This window comes from Micromesistius poutassou, assembly GCF_964030765.1.
Source record: "Micromesistius poutassou genome assembly, chromosome: 18".
NCBI classification, from domain to species: domain Eukaryota; kingdom Metazoa; phylum Chordata; class Actinopteri; order Gadiformes; family Gadidae; genus Micromesistius; species Micromesistius poutassou.
In genome coordinates, this window is record NC_140288.1 from 516,055 (window position 1) to 541,185 (window position 25,131).

Consider the following 25,131-nt stretch of genomic DNA (forward strand, 5'->3'; position numbering starts at 1 on the left):
CCTCTCTCCCTTCACACCAAAAGAGAGGGTGACACGTGAACCCTCACGTTCACCGCTCTTTCATCCTTTCATCCTCTCCTGCATCAGACCAGAGGGCTGTAGCGGGTGGACCGCATGGCTATCAACGTTATGAAGAGTCCTCATCTCACCATTAGTGATTAGTGGGGTGAGATCATGAAATCACCAGTAGTGATTAGTGGGGTGAGATCATGAAATGCATGAAGAAGCGGTCGCATGTGACGTTAACATAACCATCACAGCTGTCCGGGTAACCGACAGATGTTTGGCCCAGAGTGGGCTGACCGGTGGGCTGGAGACGACAGGGGGTCCCAGGGGACCCGCTATCAGACCACAGGGGGTCCGAGGGGACCCGCTATCAGACCACAGGGGGTCCGAGGGGACCCGCTATCAGACCACAGGGGGTCCCAGGTGACCCTCTGACGGGTCACGGCTCAGCAGAACCGACCACCCCGGTTGTTCTGCAGACGGAGGCCGGGGCGAGAGTCGTCTGTTCGGCCCAGAACGGCCTCGCGGTCAGAGCCCCGCACGCCGCTAGGCGGCAGCATCCCACAACACGAGTCAAACTCATCATCAGTTTGGGACAAAACTGACAACTGCCATGTTTGAGCGTAGACCATTTAACATGATCATTTAATGTCACAAAAAGGTTCGCATAGCAGCGCTAATACACACAAACCGTGCGGGAACAAAACGGGATGAAACGTTTCAGATGAACCGTAGCTCGGCTTTTATTTTGAAGTGATTTCCAAACCAGCTCGTCGCCAGACGCAGGGCGCTTTAAACCCAGACTGTACAAGGCTAGAAAAACGTACAACAGCACACAAACATACAAAATATCTTTAACAAATTCGGTCGCGTTTCTTTGACATTTTTAATATCTTGTTTGTTAAATACTTATAACCCTGGTAATGTACCCAACCATAGCAAAAAATTATCTCAAGTCAAATGTATACAATCTTATTTACAGAAGGAACATTTGATCAAAGTGCATCGAGAGAAAGGGGCTCCTGATCGGCTGTCATGTCAGAGGATTATTATGGGATTAAATGTATAGAATGTACAAAACGCTGTAACCATGGCAACTCGCACATTTTCCATAATACATAATCATTAACAGTGAAAAGAAAAACCACTCCTGCTCCCGCAAGATAACGTCCGTCGGGAAGTAGTGGTTCATTCAAGAAAATGAAAACAAAAACGGATAATAAATTAATGTACATCTCCGCCGGACATTTGTCCAAGCGAACATAAATATTAATACAGTGCCCGTTTGTCGAAGCGTGGGGGCGGCTCAGCTCGCTGGCCTCAGATCATCAGGACTTTCGTTTCATTTGTTTTCAACTTTTGTTTGGTCTGAATGAGATCAGTCACAAATAATGTTGTAAACAAAATGACCCCACCCAGAGCCAGCCAGCCCCCCCCCCCCCCCCCCCCCCCTCCTCCTCTGCGGCGTTAAAACCTTCAGACTCCGCCCCGACAGCAGTAGATCTGGCTCCCCCTAGTGGACGGGGAGGGCGTTACGGAGACCGGCTGCACCGCTCATTGGCCAGACTGTTCTTCTGCTCCTCCCTCATTGGCTGTCATTGCTGGCTGCAAATTGCTCAAGATTCCCCCCCAACCCCCCCCCCCCCCCCACCACCTGACACCTTGGGACACTGTGAAAACATACTGCACACCATCTCATTATAATATTCACATAATAAATAACCCCCCCCACCCCCCAGCGACCATCTGGAGTTATGACGTAATGCACTTCAGAGGGGCTGCCGTCCCGCGATAAGGTTTGGCTGCTGTTGCCGTGGACGACCGCCCGCATGGAAACGCCACGGGTGCCACGCAACAGCCGGCGGACAGGGGGGGGGGGGGGTGGGACGGGGGGGGTAGGGGTAGGGGTTGGTGGTTGCCATGGAAACGATCAGGATAAGTCATCCTCTGTGCTCACGATGGATATCTGGAACACAAGAACAGTCGTCATTAGTCCTCCAACACCCGACACTAGCAGAAGGGTTAACGTGAACGTCACTGAACCACAAAACACTTTAGTTAGACACTATGGTTAGAGTCCAAACACACTACAGTCTAGTTACCCTGCAGTAAGCGTCCAAATACTCACAGAGCAGTAGAGAGCGAGCGACACACACACACACTCGGTATGTGCAGACAAGACAAGACAAGAGTGTGGAGCGGTACTCACTGCTGGGTAGGTGTGTCCAACGTTGTGTCCCACGTTGTGTCCTGCGCTGTGTCCCGCGCTGTGTCCCGCGCTGTGGCCCGCGCTGTGGCCCGCGCTGGCTCCGTGCCGGCTGATGTCGATGCTCAGGTCCTCCTCCGTGGTCTTCAGGTAGACCGGGTTGTCGAAGTTCATGCTCTTCTGGTTCTTCAGCTGCCAGTTCCTCCACATCAGGTAGGCACCGGCCGCCGCCATCGACAGCAGCACTGCAGAGGACGGACACACGGACACACAGAGGACGGACACACGGAGGACGGACACACAGAGGGCGTGAGGAGGACGTACTCAGAGGACCTAGCGCCCCGTAAAGACTCGCATCGAGCTGTAGAAACGCCGCAGTACACATTCAAGGCCACTGTGTGGCGCTGGTTCTCCACAACAACAAAAAAGTGCGCTGTATACAAACATACAGTCCAGGAGGAGGAAGCAGTTGTTAAACCTTTTAGATTGAGCAGAAATACTTTTTAATGTACAGTTGGTTGCCACTGGTTAGAACAGCTCTGTTTAAATGCAGGCCATGTACAACTGACCGTCTATTAGGTCATTCAAACGTCTGGATATGCAATTGACAGCCAGTGAATGAAGTCTGAAGGGTTAAGTAGATCAGCCATGTACTCACAGACAGGCAGGATGGCCCAGGCAGCCGTGGACCCTCTGGCGGTAGAGTTGACCTCGTGGATCGATGTGCTCACGTTGGCTTCTGGAAGACAAACAGCAAGGATGAGGAGAACGTCCAGGAACACACGCCCAGGAACCGCAAGGATGAGGAGAACGTCCAGGAACACACGCCCAGGAACCACAAGGATGAGGAGAACGTCCAGGAACACACGCCCAGGAACCGCAAGGATGAGGAGAACGTCCAGGAACACACGCCCAGGAACCGCAAGGATGAGGAGAACGTCCAGGAACCCGACGGCCCAACGCCACATTGAGAGCATGACCCACACAGTTCATTAAGAGAGCTTCAAACCGCCACAGCAAAACGCTCACCTCTCAGTCAGCATTAGCCACACACACACACACACACCTGCCATTGCTTTAGTCCTGAAATCGAAATACAAACCAGTTTTCTTTCTTCTCAACAAAATGATTTCTTCGTTGCCAAGACCCCAAATCCTGTTCACTGCCAAGGTTACAGTCTGCTGTTGCTAAGGTCTACAGTCGGTTGGCGAAACAAACAATCCTTTGACAGAACATGAATCCAGCTCACCAGAAAGCCTCGGCAAAATACTGGGAATTCATGAGTCTTTACTGGGAATGATGAGGATTACCTTAACGGGGCAGTGTGTAGGGTTAAGGTACCTTAAGGTGCAGTGTGTAGGGTTAAGGTCACAGTGAGGAGTACCTTAAGGTGCAGTGTGTAGGGTTAAGGTACCTTAAGGTGCAGTGTGTAGGGTTAAGGTACCTTAAGGTGCAGTGTGTAGGGTTAAGGTACCTTAAGGTGCAGTGTGTAGGGTTATGGTACCTTAAGGTGCAGTGTGTAGGGTTAAGGTTAACTATAAGTATAAAATAAGAGCTTCAAATAAATGTTAGTTAAGCACATGTCTTCCACGACGACGGCACAGACGAGCATTAAAGGAGACATCACACCACCAGGTGTGAGTGTGGTCAGCCGTTACGAAAATGTGCCGCTTCTGACATCACAGGTGGGCGTGTCCACCTAGACGTGTGACGGATAGCGGTGAGGGTCACACTCCCATCTGTGACGTCAGACGCGGCACATTTGCGAAACGGCGTGTAAGGGCTGACCACACCACACCTGGTGGTGGAACACGTCCCTTTAAGACACTAAACCAATCCTCCGACCAGAGAGGGGCTGTTAGGGACATCACAAACAATTAGAGTCTGACGGCACTACACTAGTTCATGACCGACTGCCATAGGACAGAGTTAGTGCGTTATGCCATCAGTCCTCTTCTCTAGCTCACACTAAACCAACAGACGCAGACGGTGGCCAAGCAGACGAGGAGCAGCGGCCGTGCGTCTCCTCCTCCACACGTTAACCAGCCAGGGAGCAGAGTTATCTCCTCCTCCACACGTTAACCAGCCAGGGAGCAGAGTTATCTCCTCCTCCACACGTTAACCAGCCAGGGAGCAGAGTTATCTCCTCCTCCACACGTTAACCAGCCAGGGAGCAGAGTTATCTCCTCCTCCACACGTTAACCAGCCAGGGAGCAGAGTTATCTCCTCCTCCACACGTTAACCAGCCAGGGAGTGAAGTTATCTCCTCCTCCACACGTTAACCAGCCAGGGAGCAGAGTTATCTCCTCCTCCACACGTTAACCAGCCAGGGAGTGAAGTTATCTCCTCCTCCACACGTTAACCAGCCAGGGAGCAGAGTTATCTCCTCCTCCACACGTTAACCAGCCAGGGAGCAGAGTTATCTCCTCCTCCACACGTTAACCAGCCAGGGAGCAGAGTTATCTCCTCCTCCACACGTTAACCAGCCAGGGAGCAGAGTTAGTGACGGGCGGCGGGTCGGACCACGGCGGGGCGTTACCTGGGGCGGGGCGGGTCCCACCTGGACCAGCGTCCCGAGGGGCGGGGCCGGGGGCCGTCTCTGTCAGACAGGGCGACAGTCACAGGGGACAGCATCAGCTCCAGTGACGTCACTGGTTGGCCTACTTCTGACTGCTCACACCCAGCAGGGGAATGAGACCAGCCGCCCCCGGGGACCAGTCCGGCTCAACGGGTACCAGTAGAACGTCAACCATTGGATGAAACCATTAGAACGTCAACCATTGGATGAAACCATTAGAACGAGAACCATTGGATGAAACCATTACAACGTCAACCATTGGATGAAACCATTAGAACGTCAACCATTGGCTAAAACCATTAGAACGAGAACCATTGGATGAAACCATTAGAACGAGAACCATTGGATGAAACCATTAGAACGAGAACCATTGGATGAAACCATTCAGTCCCTGGGAGGAGACAGAAGGAGCCTCCACACCGACACAGGAAGCAGCTCTTCTCTTCTCCGTTTGCTTTCTTGGAAGGAAAAGAGACCAACGCTCGTGAGAATAAGACGCTTCATGTTCTCAGCCTCCCTGACAGATCTTTAATCTAAACCCCGGCTTGGGGCTAGGAGCTATCTGTTATTCTACTTCTTTCCATTTCAACCACGACCCAGTTAAGAAACAAGGCTCAAGATAGAAAAACATTTGAATAAAAATAGAACGAACGCACACGAGACCGCGTCTCCCCGCTGTAGCATCCCATAATACCTCCCTAACAGGACGCCCGCCTGCAGCTCAAAGGTTAATAAACACAAGGTCCACCTCCCAGTCTCTGCTCCGATTGGACGGTCTGCGAGTCACATGACGCGCTACCAACAGTTTAGAGTGGACGGTAGCGTCGTCCAGACTGACCAATCACAATGCATTAGGAACGGTTTACAAACGTACACCAAACCTGAGCCACGTGCCACACCACGACTCTGTTCAGATGACGGAGTGAAGCGCACAGCGTTTATCCATACGGGGATTCATCCTCATCGGTCACATGACACCATCAGCACCACGTTTGAAACTCGTATGAGCGGAGAACAGCGAATGTAAAGGACATGCATTCTGTTCTCACTTCAAATTAGGATTCAGAAACTCTAAAGCATTAGCGTGTGTGTCAGGACTCCTCCTGTACCAGTGAACCTCCTCCAGGGTGTTGACATAACGGGAGGTTCACTCTCCACTAAAAGGATCACACACACAACAGGATCAGTGTGTGTGCTAACAGCATGGGGCGGCTACTAGCCACTGTGCACATTCCTCACACACACACACACACACACACACACACACACACACACACACACACACACACACACACACACACACACACACACACACACACACACACACACACCCCCCCCCCCCCCCCCCGGTTACCCGGGGCGACCAGCAGCCCGTTACCCGGGGCGACCGCTGCCCAGTACTTAGAGTTGAGGTGAGACATCAGCATGTCACCTCTGAGAAGAGTAGAGTGAGTGAGTGAGTGAGTGAGTGAGTGCGTGCGTGCGTGCGTGTCACCTGGCCGGCAGCGCAGGCCGTCCTCTGCCAGCTCCTGGCCCTGCGGACACACGCAGGTGTAGCGGGGGGAGTGCTTGTTGACCTGCGGGGCGGGCAGGCAGAGGTAGGCACAGCCCCCGTTGTCCTCCTTCTCCGCACACCAGTTGGGCCCTGGAGGAGGAGCAGAGGAGGAGTCAGGACGGGGAGGAGCCACGAGGAGGAGGAGTACCACCGGCGTGTATCCCCGTACGGCTGGGCTCCTCACCAGACAGCTGGATGAGCTCGTGGTAGACGATGATGTCCTGGGGGTCGTACAGGTTGCTGGCCAGCATCACCACGTCGGAGCCCGTGAACTTGTTGGCGCCGTAGATGGCCTCGTTCTCCCCGTCCGTCCAGAACACACGGTCCTGCACCGTGACCAAGGTTAGACACTAACACACGGTCCTACACAGTGACCACAGGTCAGACACTACCACACGGTCCTACACCGTGACCAAGGTTAGACACTACCACACGGTCCTACACCGTGACCACAGGTCAGACACTAACACACGGTCCTACACCGTGACCACAGGTCAGACACTACCAGACTCCTACGCGGCCCCGTCACTCTGGACGCTACGCGTTAGCAACGCAGTCACGTCTCAGTGTATAAATTCAGAGTTCAGTGTATAAATCCTTATCCTGCAGAACGATAACAGGATCATTATCGGATAATGAATCAAACGCATCACAGCCCAGCGACCTTGAGCTGTGGAGGAGCGTACCTCGAACACGGTGAGGCCGAAGGGGTGGGCCAGGAACTCGGAGGACTGCAGGACCTTCCTCCGGTTGTCCCCGTTCAGGTCCACGCTGCACAGCATGTGCAGCTTGGAGTCCACCCAGTACAGCCGGCCCTTGATCAGGTCTGGAGGAGGAGGAGGAGGAGGAGGAGGAGGAGGAGGACAGGGTTAAGGAGACAGCAGAAGGAGTAGAGGTACTAGACGCAAAGCTAAAATAAAATCGAGCCAAATCAGGGAGGACTGGTCGATGGTAACTGATGTGTGGAGGAGAGAGGAGAGAGAGGAGGACTCTGCTCCGGCCCGCCTCACTGAACCCTACCCCCTCACTGAGGACCAGGGCCAAGTGCACTGAGCATTGTGTCTGAAGAGCCACACTAACATGAGGCCGTCACAAGACACACAGACGATCTGTTCCCAATCCAACCAGCCGGCCACGGACCGACCACCTGTCACGAGATGTGGTAACCGGGGCAACGGTTGCAGTCCTCATCCGTTAGGGACAGGCCGCTGAGCGCAGGCAGAGGAGCTGAGTCACGCTGTCGGAGAACGGGGATAATGACCGGCGTGGGCGTGAGAGAGGGGGGGGGGGGGGGGGGGGGGGGCTCCTACCCAGAGTGATGCCGTTGGGCCACTGGATGTCCGTCTCCACCAGGCTGCGGCGGTCCGCTCCGTTCATCCCAGACTTCTCGATCTTCGCTGGTTCCCCCCAGTCAGACCAGTACAGGAACCTGGAGGGCAAACCATCAACACACACACACACACACACACACACACACACACTAGTCCATAGCACCACCACCACCACCACCGCCGCACGGCCCAGATAGAGACGTGCCCGGAGACCGTCGCCGTGACAACGTGACGGTGCACCGTCCCCTCCACTAACCGTACGCTACGGTTCATGTGACATGAGCTCTGGATTCCAACATGGACCCTTAGTGCAGATTCTACGATACTGGGGATAAAAGCGCATTCAGGTTTAACACGCCCGAAAAGACTCAATTAAAGCAGAGAGCGCCCCGCCCTTAGCGCCCCGCCCTTAGCGCCCCGTCACTCACCCCGACAGCGGGTCCACGGCGATGGAGGCGGGCTCCTTCAGACCCGTGCTGAACAGAACCTTCTGCCTGGTGCCGTTGAAGGTCGCCACGGCGATGGTCTTGGTGCCCAGGTCGGACCAGTAGATGTTTTTGTAGATCCAGTCCACGGCCACGCCCATGGGCGTCTGCACGCCGTCGATCACCTTGGTGTGGACGCCCTGCTCCGCCTTCTGACCCAGAACCGTGCTGAGAGGAGGAGGAGAGGAGGAGGTGAGGAGAGGAGGTGAGGAGAGACGGGCTGAGAGGAGGAGGAGAGGAGGAGGTGAGGAGAGACTGGCTGAGAGGAGGAGGAGAGGAGGAGGAGAGGAGGAGGTGAGGAGAGGAGGTGAGGAGAGACGGACTGAGAGGAGGAGGAGAGGAGGAGGTGAGGAGAGGAGGTGAGGAGAGACGGACTGAGAGGAGGAGGAGAGGAGGAGGTGAGGAGAGACTGGCTGAGAGGAGGAGGAGAGGAGGTGAGGAGAGACTGGCTGAGAGGAGGAGGAGAGGAGGAGGAGAGGAGGAGGTGAGGAGAGGAGGTGAGGAGAGACGGACTGAGAGGAGGAGGAGAGGAGGAGGTGAGGAGAGACTGGCTGAGAGGAGGAGGAGAGGAGGTGAGGAGAGACTGGCTGAGAGGAGGAGGAGAGGAGGAGGAGAGGAGGAGGTGAGGAGAGGAGGTGAGGAGAGACGGGCTGAGAGGAGGAGGAGAGGAGGAGGTGAGGAGAGGAGGTGAGGAGAGACGGGCTGAGAGGAGGAGGAGAGGAGGAGGTGAGGAGAGACGGGCTGAGAGGAGGAGGAGAGGAGGAGGAGAGGAGAGACCTGTAGTACGGTGCGGGGGGGGGGGGGGTCTGACCTGTAGTACGGTGGGGGGGGGGGTCTGACCTGTAGTACGGTGGGGGGGGGTCTGACCTGTAGTACGGGGGGGGGGGTCTGACCTGTAGTACGGGGGGGGGTCTGACCTGTAGTACGGGGGGGGGGGGGGTCTGACCTGTAGTACGGGGGGGGGGGGTCTGACCTGTAGTACGGGGGGGGGGTCTGACCTGTAGTACGGGGGGGGGGTCTGACCTGTAGTACGGGGGGGGGGGGTCTGACCTGTAGTACAGTAGGGGGGGGGTCTGACCTGTAGTACGGGGGGGGGGTCTGACCTGTAGTACGGTGGGGGGGGGTCTGACCTGTAGTACGGTGGGGGGGGGGTCTGACCTGTAGTACGGTGGGGGGGGGTCTGACCTGTAGTACGGTGGGGGGGGGGGTCTGACCTGTAGTACGGTGGGGGGGGGGGTCTGACCTGTAGTACGGGGGGGGGGGGTCCTGACCTGTAGTACGGGGGGGGGGGGGTCTGACCTGTAGTACGGGGGGGGGGGGTCTGACCTGTAGTACGGGGGGGGGGGGGGTCTGACCTGTAGTACGGGGGGGGGGGTCTGACCTGTAGTACAGTGGGGGGGTCCTGACCTGTAGTACAGGGGGGGGGGGGGTCCTGACCTGTAGTACAGGGGGGGGGTCTGACCTGTAGTACGGTGGGGGGGGGGGGGGGTCTGACCTGTAGATGGCCTTCTGGCTGAGGTCGGCCCAGAAGATGGTCTGCTGGTTGAAGTCGGCGTCCAGCGCCACGGCGTTCCTCTGCTGCTCCACCACCTGGGTGTACTCCCTCCGCTCCAGGCCCAGCCGCCGGATGTCCCTCCGGTTGGTGAACATCAGGCAGGGCTCCTTCCCTGCAGGGGGGGGGGGGCGCCACGGGGTCACGAGGTCAGCACACGGCCGCGCACCGCCGCCGCCACAACAGCCTCTTTGTTCTCGTCTCACTGTGGACCCCCCCCACCCCCCCCCCCCCACCCCCCGGCGCTGGGTCACAGCTGGTCTCTGGGACAGACCCCCGTTGTTAGGGGCCCCGTTAGCCAGGGGCCGAACAACGGGGCTGAACTCAGTGGAGAGCTACGCTGTAAGGCCAAATGTATGGACTAAACTATCACATTAAATCCTTTAAAAGGTTTTTAAATATTATTAATATTCAGCCTCGCCGCCGCAGACGCCAGCAGCTGTCCTGCGCTTCAACTGACTCATGGTTTAAGTCGTCCGCTCCGGTGCCGCCCATCGCCGCGGTCACCTGACCCCACAGCCCTCACACAGCGGCCCTGCCGTCTTCTGTTTACACCTGGACACCGTCACCATGACGACGGAAACCATGACGACACACGGAGACCCGCTGCAACCGCTGTGCGCTCCGCCCACCTCCCCACGGCCAACCCTCCCTCTCTCTGTCGTCTCATTGGTCCAGGTGGTAAACAGTCGTCTCATTGGTCCAGGTGGTAAACAGTCGTCTCAGTGGTCCAGGTGGTAAACAGTCGTCTCAGTGGTCCAGGTGGTAAACAGTCGTCTCATTGGTCCAGGTGGTAAACAGTCGTCTCAGTGGTCCAGGTGGTAAACAGTCGTCTCATTGGTCCAGGCGGTAAACAGTCGTCTCAGTGGTCCAGGCGGTAAACAGTCGTCTCATTGGTCCAGGTGGTAAACAGTCGTCTCATTGGTCCAGGTGGTAAACAGTCGTCTCAGTGGTCCAGGCGGTAAACAGTCGTCTCAGTGGTAAACAGTCGTCTCAGTGGTCCAGGTGGTAAACAGTCGTCTCAGTGGTAAACAGTCGTCTCAGTGGTCCAGGTGGTAAACAGTCGTCTCAGTGGTCCAGGTGGTAAACAGTCGTCTCATTGGTCCGCGGTGGTAAACAGTCGTCTCAGTGGTAAACAGTCGTCTCAGTGGTCCAGGTGGTAAACAGTCGTCTCATTGGTCCAGGTGGTAAACAGTCGTCTCAGTGGTCCAGGTGGTAAACAGTCGTCTCAGTGGTCCAGGCGGTAAACAGTCGTCTCATTGGTCCAGGTGGTAAACAGTCGTCTCATTGGTCCAGGTGGTAAACAGTCGTCTCAGTGGTCCAGGCGGTAAACAGTCGTCTCAGGACTCACCCACAGCCTTGCAGACCCCCGTGGTGGGGTCCATCTGGTAGCCGTTGTGACACTCACACTTGTAGCCCCCCTTCAGGTTGATGCAGATCTGACTGCAGATGCCCGGGTTCACACACTCGTTGATGTCTGGAGACGACAACAACAACAACAACAACAACAACAACAACAGTCAGGGAGACGTTCAGACGACTGAGGACTCAAACGACACATCTTTAGAAGGAACACGCACGTGAAGGAAAGCGACCAGCACGCAAAGTGTTAACGCAGTTTGGAACAATATTGTGTTCTGTCAGGAGCCCAGGGTGGAGATGGTTGAGGTCAGGGTGAAGTGCAGCCTACTAGATAACCAGCCTGGTAACCGGTTCCACTCACCACAAACCGACAGACCGGTTCAACCGTCGTTTATGACGCAGCGAGACATGAGAGACGTCCTTCCCCTCACGCACAACGAGCGTGGTGCTCCTGAGCTCCTGAGCTCATATCGGACTCTCAGCTGTAATAAACTGAGTGGTAGCTGTACTTCAACCACACTTTACGACGGTTAACCGCCAAGGTACAATATTAACTCTGTTTTTAATATTAACTCTGTTTTTAATATTAACTTTTAAGTTTTTAGGGCACTTATTGTGCGAGGGCCGTTTCCAAACACTAGGAATGGGAATCTCTTCTGGCACCTCACGATTCGATTCCGAGGTCAACGAGTCGATTCTAAATCGAAGCAACAATTTTTTTATGTACATTTCCATGCAGAATAAAAAAATAATAAAAAAAGTGTGTGCTGCTCAGAGTTTGCTAATCACTTCCTACTTGTGTGATGATCATTAGAGACAATCAACAGATGAATTACTTTATCTAATATTGTGTATTAGATAAATCTAATATTGTGTATTAGATAAAGTCGGTTCTCTGCACAGAGAACCCTGTAGCTCTCTGCAGCAGGCCAACTCATTTAATAACAATTTAAAAAAGACTTCATTTTCTGCATGAAGACGGAATCGTCCTAGAGAGAACCGCGACGCATCCAAGAACGGATTCTTTTTCCCAGCCTACCGACCCCACACCGGAACACCACAGGGAACACCACACCGGAACGCCACAGGGAACACCACACCGGAACACCACAGGGAACACCACAGGGAACAGCACAGGGAACACCACACCGGAACACCACAGGGAACGCCACAGGGAACACCACACCGGAACACCACACCGGAACACCACAGGGAACACCACACCGGAACACCACACCGGAACGCCACAGGAACACCACACCGGAACACCACACCGGAACACCACAGGGAACACCACACCGGAACACCACAGGGAACGCCACAGGGAGCAGCACAGGGAACACCACACCGGAACACCACAGGGAACGCCACAGGGAGCAGCAGCGTACCTCCGCAGGTCTTGTGGTCCAGGAGCTGCAGGCCGGGGGTGCAGTCGCACTGGAAGCCGATCACCATGTCCTTACACATGTGGGAGCAGCCGCCGTTGTTCAGCAGACACTCGTTCACACCTGGAGGGCAGGAGGCGGTCAGTCACTGGTCCACACACACACACACACACTCACTGGTCCACACACACACACTGGTCCACAGACACACACTGGTCCACAGACACACACTGGTCCACAGACACACACTGGTCCACACACACTGGTCCACACACACTGGTCCACACACACTGGTCCACACACACTGGTCCACTCTGGACCAGCTGCTTGTCCATTTCTACTAGAGCTGCACAATTAGGACTCCATGGCAATCAGGAGATCGTGCAATTATCATTTAACAGATTACATTCATATTCTGTGGTGCTTACTGTACATAAGAAAAGACTGAGTGAAGCCAATGCTGATATTTTAGAGTTTGTGAATGGACTTTAATGGTAAAGGAATATAAAATCTCATATTTATGTTTTTTGTAATATTTTCTTTTTTTATAAATGAAAAGCAACCTTTCATGTTGAGCCAACATCAAGGTTTAAATTAAAATGCAATTAATTGTGCAGCCCTAATACATTCACGAACATCTGCGAGGATATTCATAGAAGTCTTCAGATCACAGTCAACCAACTGTCCATCTGACATCGATTCACATCTGGAACAAGAACAACATCTGCCAGGATATTCATCCACATCTGTTGAGACCCTGGTTAACATCGTCCACATTCCACACCAGACCCACCCTGGTGTGTGCTTATGAACCCCTTCATCATTTCACTGTCATTATGAGGCAGTTCTTGAAATAAAATAGTTAAAGGAAAATGGTTGTGTGCTTATTTGGAAAGGCAGCATAACACCCTCATAACATAACCTCATAACATAACCTCATAACACAAAGCATTCCAGAGAAGAGGGAATGACGTGTAGCATAGAACCACAGGTGGGAATCAAACCCACGGAGCTCCAAGGAGGATTAGCTACACGCAGTAAGCACCTAGCGGGGGCTGCTACAGTGAGTAGTGAACACTAGTATCTAATGAACACTAGTACTGCTACACTGAGTATCTAATGAACACTAGTACTGCTACACTGAGTATCTATGCCCACTAGTACTGCTACGTTGAGTATCTAATGAACACTAGTACTGCTACACTGAGTATCTATGAACACTAGTACTGCTACGGTGAGTATCTATGACCACTAGTACTGCTACACTGAGTATCTATGAACACTAGTACTGCTACGTTGAGTATCTATGAACACTAGTACTGCTACACTGAGTATCTATGAACACTAGTACTGCTACACTGAGTATCTATGAACACTAGTACTGCTACGTTGTGTATGTACGGTGAGTATCTATGCCCACTAGTACTGCTACGTTGTGTATGTACGGTGAGTATCTATGACCACTAGTACTGCTACACTGAGTATCTATGAACACTAGTACTGCTACACTGAGTATCTATGCCCACTAGTACTGCTACGCTGTGTGTGTACGTTGTGTATCTATGCCCACTAGTACTGCTACGCTGTGTGTGTACGTTGTGTATCTATGACCACTAGTACTGCTACGTTGTGTGTGTACAGTGTGTATCTATGCCCACTAGTACTGCTACGCTGTGTGTGTACATTGTGTATCTATGCCCACTAGTACTGCTACGCTGTGTGTGTACGGTGTGTGTGTACGCTGTGTATCTATGCCCACTAGTACTGCTACGCTGTGTGTGTACGGTGTGTATCTATGCCCACTAGTACTGCTACGTTGTGTATCTACGGTGTGTATCTATGCCCACGGTACTGCTACGTTGTGTATCTACGGTGTGTATCTACGGTGTGTATCTATGCCCAAGGTACTGCTACGCTGTGTGTGTACGTTGTGTATCTACGTTGTGTATCTACGGTGTGTATCTATGCCCACGGTACTGCTACGTTGTGTATCTACGGTGTGTATCTACGGTGTGTATCTATGACCACTAGTACTGCTACGTTGTGTATCTACGGTGTGTATCTACGGTGTGTATCTATGACCACTAGTACTGCTACGTTGTGTGTGTACGTTGTGTATCTACGCTGTGTATCTACGGTGTGTATCTACGGTGTGTATCTACGGTGTGTATCTACGGTGTGTATCTACGGTGTGTATCTACGGTGTGTATCTACGTTGTGTATCTATGCCCACGGTACTCACTGCATTCGCTGATGGGCTCATCGCTCCAGTCGGGGCAGTCGCGGGCCTTGTTACACACCTTGCTCATCTCGATGCACTCGCCACTGCGGCAGCGGAACTTCTCTGGTCCACTGCACTGGGTCACTACACACACACACAATAACCAGTGTTTACATTCTGATTGAGCCTTAATCTTACACACCACATGTTTTTTGGTCTTCTTGAAGGCAGTGGGGCAACAAACACTTAAACATACAAAACTACTCTAGTACACAAACAACGTGACAGAACTGTGAACATCTGTTCTAATGGATCTAAACGGATGCATGCCAGCGGAACACACACACACACACACACACACACACACACACACACACACACACACACACACACACACACACACACACACACACACACACACACACACACACACACACACACACACACACACACACACACACACACACACACACCGTTTTTGCAGTTGTTTTCGTCCGATCCGTCGGTGCACTCTCTCAGACCATTACACTGCCGGTTGCCAGGGATACAGCCTCCATCGTCACACTTGAAGTGGTCAGCCCCACAGGTACGCACAGCTGGGACACACACACACACACACACACACACACACACACACACACACACACACACACACACACACACACACACACACAGGTAAACACACACTCTACCTAGTGCACACAGGTCACACACTACCTGGTGCACACTAACCCACACACTACCTGGTGCACACTAACCCATACACTACCTGGTGCACACTAACCCACACACTACCTGGTGCACACTAACCCACACACTAACCCACACACTACCTGGTGCACACTAACCCACACACTACCTGGTGCACACTAACCCACACACTACCTGGTGCACACTAACCCACACACTACCTGGTGCACACTAACCCACACACTAACCCACACACTACCTAGTGCACACTAACCCATACATTATACATAAGAGAGTGTGGGTTTAATCAAATGGCGGGACTCGGGCGGGGGAGGGGGAGGAGGGGAGGGAGGGGAGGGGAGGAGGGGAGAGGGAGGGAGGGAGGGGAGGGAGGGAGGAGGAGGGGAGGGGAGGAGGGGGGGGGGGGGGGGGAGACGTACGACAGTTGCTCTCGTCGCTGCCGTCCTTGCAGTCGCTGTCTCCGTCGCAGCGCCACTTCCTGTGGATGCACTCCCCGGAGCCGCACTGCATCTCGCTGGAGGAGCAGCGGGCGGGGGGCGTCGGGTGGCGGCCGCAGCGCGCGTGGGACTCGTCTGATTGGTCCTGAGAGAGGGCGGGGGGGGCGGGTCATCTGAATGAGTCAACAACTCTGACCAACCCAAGGACAGCAAAATAAAACACGTTCAACTGGTCCTTGAAACCAGATTAGGGCTGCAGAGCAAAAAATAAAAAATGTACAACAACTAAAAACAACACACCATTGACACTAGATAAATGGTCACATGTGCGCCGTGGTCTGGAGCACAACGTGTGCGTAGCGACACTCTTCCCCCCCCCCGCAGTACAAATGTTATTCGCTGCTCACGCATTAATTCAGTTTCCATGAATAAAGTAGCATCTCATTAGCCGCCGTCCTGCACGGCTCAAGGACAGAGCAGACGACGGCACCTCCTGCAGCACGGGGCCCTCGGGGGCCCTCGGGGGCCCGCTGTGTGTCTGACCAACAGCCGGTCCTCTGGGGGGGCCGCCGTGTGTTTGTAACGTCTGTCCGCTCCCTAACGGCTCCTGAGCGGCTCACTCTCGGTGGGCGACGGCGTTCGGTCAGACGCACGCCGCCGCCGCCCGCAGCGACGTCACTCACAGACACGACGACGTCGTCGTCGTCGTCGGCCCGTTGCCATGGCAACGTTAAACTCGCTCCGCCGGCTGCACATCAATAACTTAGAAATCCCGTGCGGCGCGTCATCACGCAACGGCCTGTAAAAAGGTTCATTATTAATAATTAACCTTTTAATAATGGACCTGCAGCGGGACAGACAGACGCGCCCCAGCAGCAGCAGGTTGGTCCACCAGCGCGGCGCTGAGCGTAGCGCCGTGTGTCACGGCCCCAGCTCCATGTCCTGTCAGCCACAGAGCCACAGAGCTACCGCTAACGCTTGTTCTTTCTCTTCAAAGTCCGTCACGCGTTCACGTTTACAGTCAGGGCGTCCAGCAGACTTACAGTAAGTACGTTTGTCATAAGAGAGTGAAACTATATATCGCCGTCGGTACAGTAAAGACGTTCATAGAATAGAACCAAGTGCACGTACTGACAATCGCGTTTCCACTTCATTTTCCAATTCTCGTAGGACTTCCATTCGTCGAAACCTTGAGGCAATTTGTAGTTTTAAGAAGCAGCCATCCTCTGCTACCACGGTCACCTCCAATAACCGTTCTTATGCAGCCTGTTCAGTCCATTTATTACACGCTCTCCCCGGCATAACAACAACAACAACAACAACAACAACAACAGCGTAACATAGCAACAGCATCGCCACCACGGCGGGAAACTAACGCCACACAAAGTACCACAAAGTCACCACGGAGCGCGTGGTCCTAACGAGTCAGCGGCCACCGTCAATCAGAGAAGAACCGAGGCGCCAACGCCGCGTCACGGAGCGGCCCACCTGGCAGGTGGGCCGCTCCGTGACGTGGCGTTGGCGTTGGCGTTGGCGTTCTCGGTTCTCCACGTCCTCGTCACACACCCAGCTGGCAGTCCACGTCCTCGTCACACACCCACCTGGCAGTCCACGTCCTCGTCACACACCCACCTGGCAGTCCACGTCCTCGTCACACACCCACCTGGCAGTCCACGTCCTCGTCACACACCCACCTGGCAGTCCACGTCCTCGTCACACACCCACCTGGCAGTCCACGTCCTCGTCACACACCCAGCTGGCCGGGATGCAGGACGCGTTGCCGCACTGGAACTCGCTGGGCCCGCAGGAGGAGGGCGCGCAGCCCGCCTCGTCGCTGCCGTCGCCGCACTCGTCCTCGCCGTTGCACACAAAGTTGCGGGAGATGCAGCGGCCGCTGGCGCACGTGAACTCGTTGGGCGCGCACGTGATGTTGCCTGGAGGGAGAGGAGGAGGAGGAGGAGAGGGGAGGGGGAGGAGGAGGGGGGAGGAGGGGGGAGGAGAAGGAGAGGAGGAGAGGAGGAGGAGGAGGAGGAGGGGAGGAGGAGGAGGAGGAGGAGGAGAGGAGGGGAGGAGAAGGAGGAGGAGGGGGGAGGAGAAGAGGAGGAGGAGGAGAGGAGGCCACCAGGTTAAGGTCTGCCGGGTGCAGGAGGCCGTTCCTGACCAGTAATCCTCCCACTGGGAGACGTCATACAGGACTGGGAACCAGTACGCAGGTTTTACTGCGTCTATTGCATTCACAGTCCGGCAGAAAATAAATGATACAGGATCAAATTAATGAATTCATTAATAAATCTAGCTTTAGCCAGCATGGCATGGTGGGATTGTGTCCATGAATGTGTGCGTCGTGTGTGTCATGTGTGTCTGTGTGCGTGCGTGTGCGTCATGTGCGTGCGTGCGTGCGTGTCCTTACTGCAGTTGACCTCGTCGGCTCCTTTCTCACAGTCGCTCTCTCCGTCACACTTCCAGAAGACAGGAATACACTGGTTGGCCCCACAGCTGAACTCGTTCACACGACACGTCCGCATGTCTGCACAAACACAACATCAACATTTATGATAACGTGAAACACAACGCCTAACACCGCGCCTCACGTCTACAGTAGGAGCACCGTTATCACAGATTTATCATATCTTCTGTATGTCATTAAGTGACATTAAGTGACATTCAGCCGTCTTAAAGTGTCTGGCGCTATAATAATAAACTCATCTAAAGCAGAACCCTCAACGACCCGCTTCCCTAATCCAGCCGTCTGACGCACACACACCCACACACACACCCCCACGCACCACGTGTGGCGCGTGATGCATCAGCCCCGACACACGCACAAGATTCCGGGGGGGGGGGGGGGGGGGCGCCCAGCGAGGCCTCAGCTGTTCAAACACAACAGAGATACAGAGAAACCAGAGCCGCGCTGCACGTACACCGCCTGTACATCTGTACCACGCAGACCTCCTCCTGTACCACACAGACCTCCTCCTGTACCACAGACCTCCTCCTGTACCACAGACCTCCTCCTGTACCACAGACCTCCTCCTGTACCACAGACCTCCTCCTGTACCACAGACCTCCTCCTGTACCACAGACCTCCTCCTGTACCACAGACCTCCTCCTGTACCACACAGACCTCTTCCTGTACCACACAGACCTCCTCCTGTACCACAGCCCCCCTCCTCCTCCGGTGCGTCACACTGCTCCCGTCTCACCGTCCAGTCGACACTTGTTTCAGCGACCGATCCTCCCGGTTCATCTCAAAGTGGTGAGAGTGAACTCCTTGTTGCAGCTCCGCCACTAGGAGATGTCTGGCGGAGGGGCGGCGCGCGGCTCAGGAGGTACAGCGGGTCGGCTGGTAACCAGAAGGTTGCTGGTTCGATCCCCAGCTCCTCCATTCCTACCGTTCAGCACACAGTGCCTCTGTAAGCTAGTGCAGGCTGCTGAGTGGACTCCAGTCAACATTAAAGGCTCCGTTTTACAACATGACTGATTATGATACGCCTATCCCCACTGACACCAGGCGGGCAAAGAGGCCCTTTAACGGCTGAGATCATACCCAGGTCAAACTCCTTAACCTGTTAAAACAGAACCCAGGTCAAACTCCTTAACCTGTTAAAACAGAACCCAGGTCAAACTCCTTAACCTGTTAAAACAGAACCCAGGTCAAACTCCTTAACCTGTTAAAACAGAACCCAGGTCAAATTCCTTAACCTGTTAAAACAGAACCCAGGTCAAACTCCTTAACCTGTTAAAACAGAACCCAGGTCAAACTCCTTAACCTGTTAAAACAGAACCCAGGTCAAACTCCTTAACCTGTTAAAACAGAACCCAGGTCAAACTCCTTAACCTGTTAAAACAGAACCCAGGTCAAACTCCTTAACCTGTTAAAACAGAACCCAGGTCAAACTCCTTAACCTGTTAAAACAGAACCCAGGTCAAATTCCTTAACCTGTTAAAACAGAACCCAGGTCAAACTCCTTAACCTGTTAAAACAGAACCCAGGTCAAACTCCTTAACCTGTTAAAACAGAACCCAGGTCAAACTCCTTAACCTGTTAAAACAGAACCCAGGTCAAACTCCTTAACCTGTTAAAACAGAACCCAGGTCAAACTCTTCTTCTCTCTGAACCTGCGGTCCAACAGGCCACTTTCCAGTTGCCATGGAAACACTCGACTCCGTACAGCAACCTCTGCGTCGATAAATCCCATCCCGTCTGCTGATCTTGAAGACAAGGCTTTATTGATCTTCAGGCCACATGGGTCGGAACTGAGGATCAGAGCAGAACCGCTCTGTTGACATCAGGGCTCAGAGCGCGGGGAGACGCCAGCTGGTAAACGCGGCGCTTTGACGCTTCCTGACCGGCGGGCCGAGCGCCTCACAACCAAGGCTAACGGCGACGCTGGGAGGACCCGGGAATCAAACCACGACCCTTCTGATCAGCAAACCGCCTGCTGCCCTGACCCCCCACCGCCAGGCCGGCCGCTGGGGGCCCGGAGGGGGCGGTATCCATGGTACGGTATCCATGGTACGGTAGTCATGGTACGGTATCCATGGTACGGTATCCATGGTACGGTCTCCATGGCACGGTCTCCATGGTACGGTATCCATGGTACGGTATCCATGGTACAGTAGTCATGGTACAGTAGTCATGGTACGGTAGTCATGGTACGTATCCATGGTACGGTAGTCATGGTACGGTAGTCATGGTACGGTCTCCATGGTACGGTATCCATGGTACGGTAGTCATGGTACGGTCTCCATGGTACAGTAGTCATGGTACGGTAGTCATGGTACGTATCCATGGTACGTATCCATGGTACGGTAGTCATGGTACGGTAGTCATGGTACGTATCCATGGTACGGTCTCCATGGTACGGTCTCCATGGTACGGTCTCCATGGTACGGTATCCATGGTACGTATCCATGGTACGTCTCCATGGTACGGTCTCCATGGTACGGTCTCCATGGTACGGTAGTCCTGGTACGGTAGTCATGGTACGGTAGTCCTGGTACGGTAGTCCTGGTACGGTAGTCCTGGTACGGTAGTCCTGGTACGGTAGTCCTGGTACGGTAGTCCTGGTACTCACAGCAGATCTCGGAGCTCTCGTCGGAGCCGTCCTCACAGTCGGGCTCTCCGTCGCAGTGCCAGCGCTTGGGGACACACTGGCCGTTAGTGCAGACGAAGTCAGAGTCTGCACAGGTCAGCTTCTCTGTGGGGGGGGGAGCTTCAGTTAGCCTCGGGGAGACGACAACACGAGGAAGACAATAAATACAGAAATAGAGAAAACAGAAAGAATAGATCATATAACATCACGGTGGTACGCTGGCCCACAACTCCCTGGAGCAGCATGGACGGTGAATAGAGGGTCGCCCAGAGATATATGTGTGTGTGTGTGTGTGTGTGTGTGTGTGTGTGTGTGTGTGTGTGTGTGTGTGTGTGTGTGTGTGTGTGTGTGTGTGTGTGTGTGTGTGTGTGTGTGTTCTAACTAGGTCACGAGGTATAGGAACGCAGCAGATCAAGGACACGCGCACGTTCACGTACACGCGCCTTGATACTACCGTCTCCCAGGCTCCTCCTCCTCCTCTCTGTGTGTGTACACAGTGCACAGGTGCAGCGGGGGCTGCTACGCCGTGTATTGTGACGCGTGTCCAGAAAGTCACGACTCTGTGTTTGCATTCATATCTCGAAGAAAGGATTTTATAAAGTGGAAAATGTCAAAATGTTAAAGGTGCCATGACGCGCCACCAGGCGTGGTGTGATTGGACGCTACAAGCAGCACACATCTAGGAGGACACGCCCACCTGTGATGTCATAAGGGGTAGATTTCCAACACGGCTTGTAGCGGCCAATCACACTCACACCTGGCGTCAGGGGACCTCTAGAGGTCATTTCCATTTGGATTTGGCAAAATCCAACCGAGCCAAAGAAGAGGCGGTCCCGGCCGGGCTCACCACAGGACGTCTCGTCGCTGCCGTCGGTGCAGTCGGGGTCTCCGTCGCACTTCCACACCGACGGGATGCAGCGGCCGTTCCCACACTGGAACTGGTTGGCCTCACACTCCGGGGCCGCCCCTAGCCCCAGGTCAAAGGTCACAGGTCACAGGTCGGCGAAGGGGGACAGAGAGGGAGGAAGGAAGGAGAGGAGGAGTTCAGACGTTTGAGGTCAAAAGGGACGAAGCGTGAGAGACGGTAGAAGGGGAGAGGAGAGGAAGGAGGGGGGGAAGGAGGGGGGAGGAGATGATCAGAATGCCGTGGGGGGGCTGGACCAGTGTGAACGAGACAAGGACGCACACTAAAAATAGAGCCCGACTCTGGACGGGATGAGTTATGGTCCCTGTTCCAGAAGTGGGCCTGGCTGTACAGTCTGATCACAGGAGGAGGAGGAGGAGGACCGATGAAGACTCCCTGCTTCAGATTCCTTCTCCCCCTAACCTCAGACGGTCTTTTTATTGAGCCTTATTCGTTTCCCTGGTGAGGGACATTTGTTGGGTATAGGAATGAAGTTTGAACGAGCGCCATGTTATTGCCCAACACAATATTAACTATGCAACAACGTCCCACTGGATATGAACATAATCCAGGATCTGATTACAACACATCTTATCGCCGGCAGACAAAGGGGCTGCCTCCAGACCAGTCAGCTGACAGCCTGAGACCAGCAGCTGCTGGTCTGAAGACCAGGAGGAGACGCCGTCGTTAGAGATCGTCCACAGGTCGTTAACGCCCCCCCCCAGGACCAGCCCCACCACACCGCGGGGTAAGGAGCTCGCTGGTGGCTACGAAGCGTTTGTTTTAAACGCAGGACCTTTAAGCAGATCATTCATCAGAAGTGGATCACTACAGATTCACCGCTCACACCTGGTCCCTCAGGACCGCTGTTCCTGACAGGCCTCAGGTGGACCCAGAGCGTCACGGCGTAGCCACGGCGTCTGGGCTGTGGTACCCGCAGAAAACAAAGCTCTACATTTAGTACCACATCCTACGGCCTGTAGTACGTGTTTAATATGAAGCTTTACATTTAATATCCACAATACAGTCTCTGGCATGTGTTTAAAACGGTGGGCAACAGACGTACTGTAGGTCACGGTACAGTAATTCACAGAAACCAAGCCTGCATCTCTCTCTCTCTCCCCCTCCCTCCCTCCCTCTCTCTCTCCCTCTCTCCCCCTCCCCTCGGAGAGATGGGGCCGTCCAATGATCGCACACCCACCATTTGGATCAAAAGAACAGGATCTTAAGCAGCCAATCAAAGCCGAGATAAGCCTACGATGTATCCATTTTAATCAGCCTCGCGGTGTCACGAGCGAGCCAATTTGCGTGACGACGTTAATATATTCGGATCATGCAATGATCCGAAATCTAAATCCGAACCGCGCGTGTTGGTGTTCACACACACACACACACGTCGACGCTCACACAACACACCGTGTGAAGAGGTTCCGTCGCCGGGGCTTCGCGGCCTGAGCGGACGTGTTGCATGTAAACCGCCGTGGCCTCCGCGCGGTCCTCGTTAGACAGACACCTGCCGTCGGCGGCTGGCCCCACTGCGGTCCGCTGCGTGTGGCGGACGGGAGGATTCCCCCCCCCCCCCCACACACACTTCTTCCAACCCCGTCCTGCTCTCCCACTCCGGCGACAAATAACACATCAATATTTAAATGTGTACTCTAATGGGGCCACGGAACCCCACGTATCGGCGGCTCTGCGCAGGCGCAGTCGAGACAAACACTCTGATGTGATGGTATAGACGCGACGGCGATATTGTTTAACGGCTCGGGACTACGGTCCGACCAGGTGAGCAAAGGCTCGGGACTACGGTCCGACCAGGTGAGCAAAGGCTCGGGACTACGGTCCGACCAGGTGAGCAAAGGCTCGGGACTACCGGTCCGACCAGGTGAGCAAAGGCTCGGGACTACGGTCCGACCAGGTGAGCAAAGGCTCGGGACTACCGGTCCGACCAGGTGAGCAGGAGAGGAGGACCAGTCAGACCGACCCGGTCCCGTTCCGAGAGCGTTTACAACATACTGACGTGACATCCGATTCTGCTGCTCCGTTCACACACGGGGGCATTAATCCAGGATCCTACATTCAACGACACACACACACACACACACACACACACACACACACACACACACACACACACACACACACACACACACACACACACACACACACACACACACACACACACACACACACACACACACACACACACACACACACACACACACACACACACACACACCTCTCTCTCCCGGTCCACTCACCGTGTACAGCGCCGTGTTGGAGGCAGGACAGCAGCGCGGGCAGCAAGCAGAGCCACAGCCGGGACGGGGACATGTCTGCTCGGGGGGGGGAGCCGGGCGGAGGTGCTCCTAAGCCGGCTGGCTGCTGGGTGACTGGAGCCTGGCCTGGTGGTGGTGGGAACCCGGTTCACACCGCGCGGACTGTAGACAAAACCGCTGCACACACACACACCGATCCGAATCACACGCGGCACCGAGTGGACTGCGGCTCTGCGGGGCGCGAACGAAAGCAAACAAGCGACCGACCGACCACGCGCCTTCTTTATGCTCTCGGTTCGGTTCACGCGCCGCCGTCGTCGTCTTTCCGGCTCGCGCTGCCTCCTCCCGAGGTGGCGGACAAGCTGCAGTCCATGGCCTGATTACAGCGAGCAGCCCGCGCGCTGACTCTCACACACACACGCATCCGACATGACACACACACACACACACACACACACACACACACACACACACACACACACACACAAACGAGACTGGCTGCAGACGCCTCACCGTTAGCTTCTGATACATATACACACACGTACACATACACACACACACACCGGCCCCCCGCTGATACACACACACACAAACCAAGACTCCCTGAAACACACACACACACACACACCGATCCACCCTGACACACATACACCGATCGCCCCCTGATACACACAACCAGCCTCCGAGTGTATGCTGCTGGCGGCTCTCCTCCTCCTCCTCCTCCCCTTAACCCTTCCGTCTCTCACGGTCCGACAACTGGACCACGCGTTATTAATATTTAATCAGCATACTAATGAGTCGTCATCCATTATTCTTCTCCAACGACCCAAAATTATTTTGTTGTATTATACAGAATATATCGTGTTATTATTATTATTATTATTATTATTATTATTATGATGATTAATCAATTCAATCTTCATTTCCAGTTCGCCGTGCGTCAGGTCCTGTGTATGAGATGGATTATCCCGCTTTTTTACACTGAGATTTCTCACACAAATTAGCCGAGCGTGTCAAGGCTGT

General features: G+C 54.3%; 1 protein-coding gene across 2 annotated transcripts; it reads right to left on the reverse strand.

The window, feature by feature from the left end:
• Window positions 1-735: 735 nt before the first annotated feature.
• vldlr (very low density lipoprotein receptor) lies at window positions 736-24,755 on the reverse strand. 2 transcript variants are annotated; one of them, XM_084482785.1, is made up of 20 exons: window positions 24,091-24,755; window positions 21,773-21,892; window positions 20,908-21,030; window positions 18,240-18,356; window positions 17,555-17,763; window positions 15,812-15,974; window positions 15,155-15,277; window positions 14,703-14,825; window positions 12,464-12,583; window positions 11,065-11,190; window positions 9,657-9,828; window positions 8,105-8,329; window positions 7,656-7,774; window positions 7,032-7,171; window positions 6,530-6,671; window positions 6,286-6,435; window positions 4,752-4,811; window positions 2,871-2,951; window positions 2,216-2,457; window positions 736-1,972 (listed from the first exon to the last, which is right to left on the reverse strand). In XM_084482785.1, exons 1-20 carry the CDS (start codon window positions 24,161-24,163, stop codon window positions 1,937-1,939), a joined length of 2,664 nt encoding a protein of 887 aa, XP_084338911.1. In that variant the 5' UTR covers window positions 24,164-24,755; the 3' UTR covers window positions 736-1,936. The 2 variants fall into 2 exon arrangements, with proteins under 2 accessions (XP_084338911.1, XP_084338912.1); XM_084482786.1 differs by lacking the exon at window positions 4,752-4,811.
• Between the last annotated feature and the right edge of the window lie 376 nt (window positions 24,756-25,131).

What these genes read in the sequence shown, in the direction of transcription:
- vldlr (XM_084482785.1), bottom strand. Translation starts at nt 24,163, where the DNA reads ATGTCCCCGTCCCGGCTGTGGCTCTGCTTGCTGCCCGCGCTGCTGTCC. An exon ending in CGAAAACAACTGCAAAAACG is followed by an intron (nt 14,826 to 15,154) that starts GTGTGTGTGTGT and finishes GTGTGTGTGTAG; the next exon opens with TGACCCAGTGCAGTGGACCA. An exon ending in GGACCACAAGACCTGCGGAG is followed by an intron (nt 11,191 to 12,463) that starts GTACGCTGCTGC and finishes TGTCGTCTCCAG; the next exon opens with ACATCAACGAGTGTGTGAAC.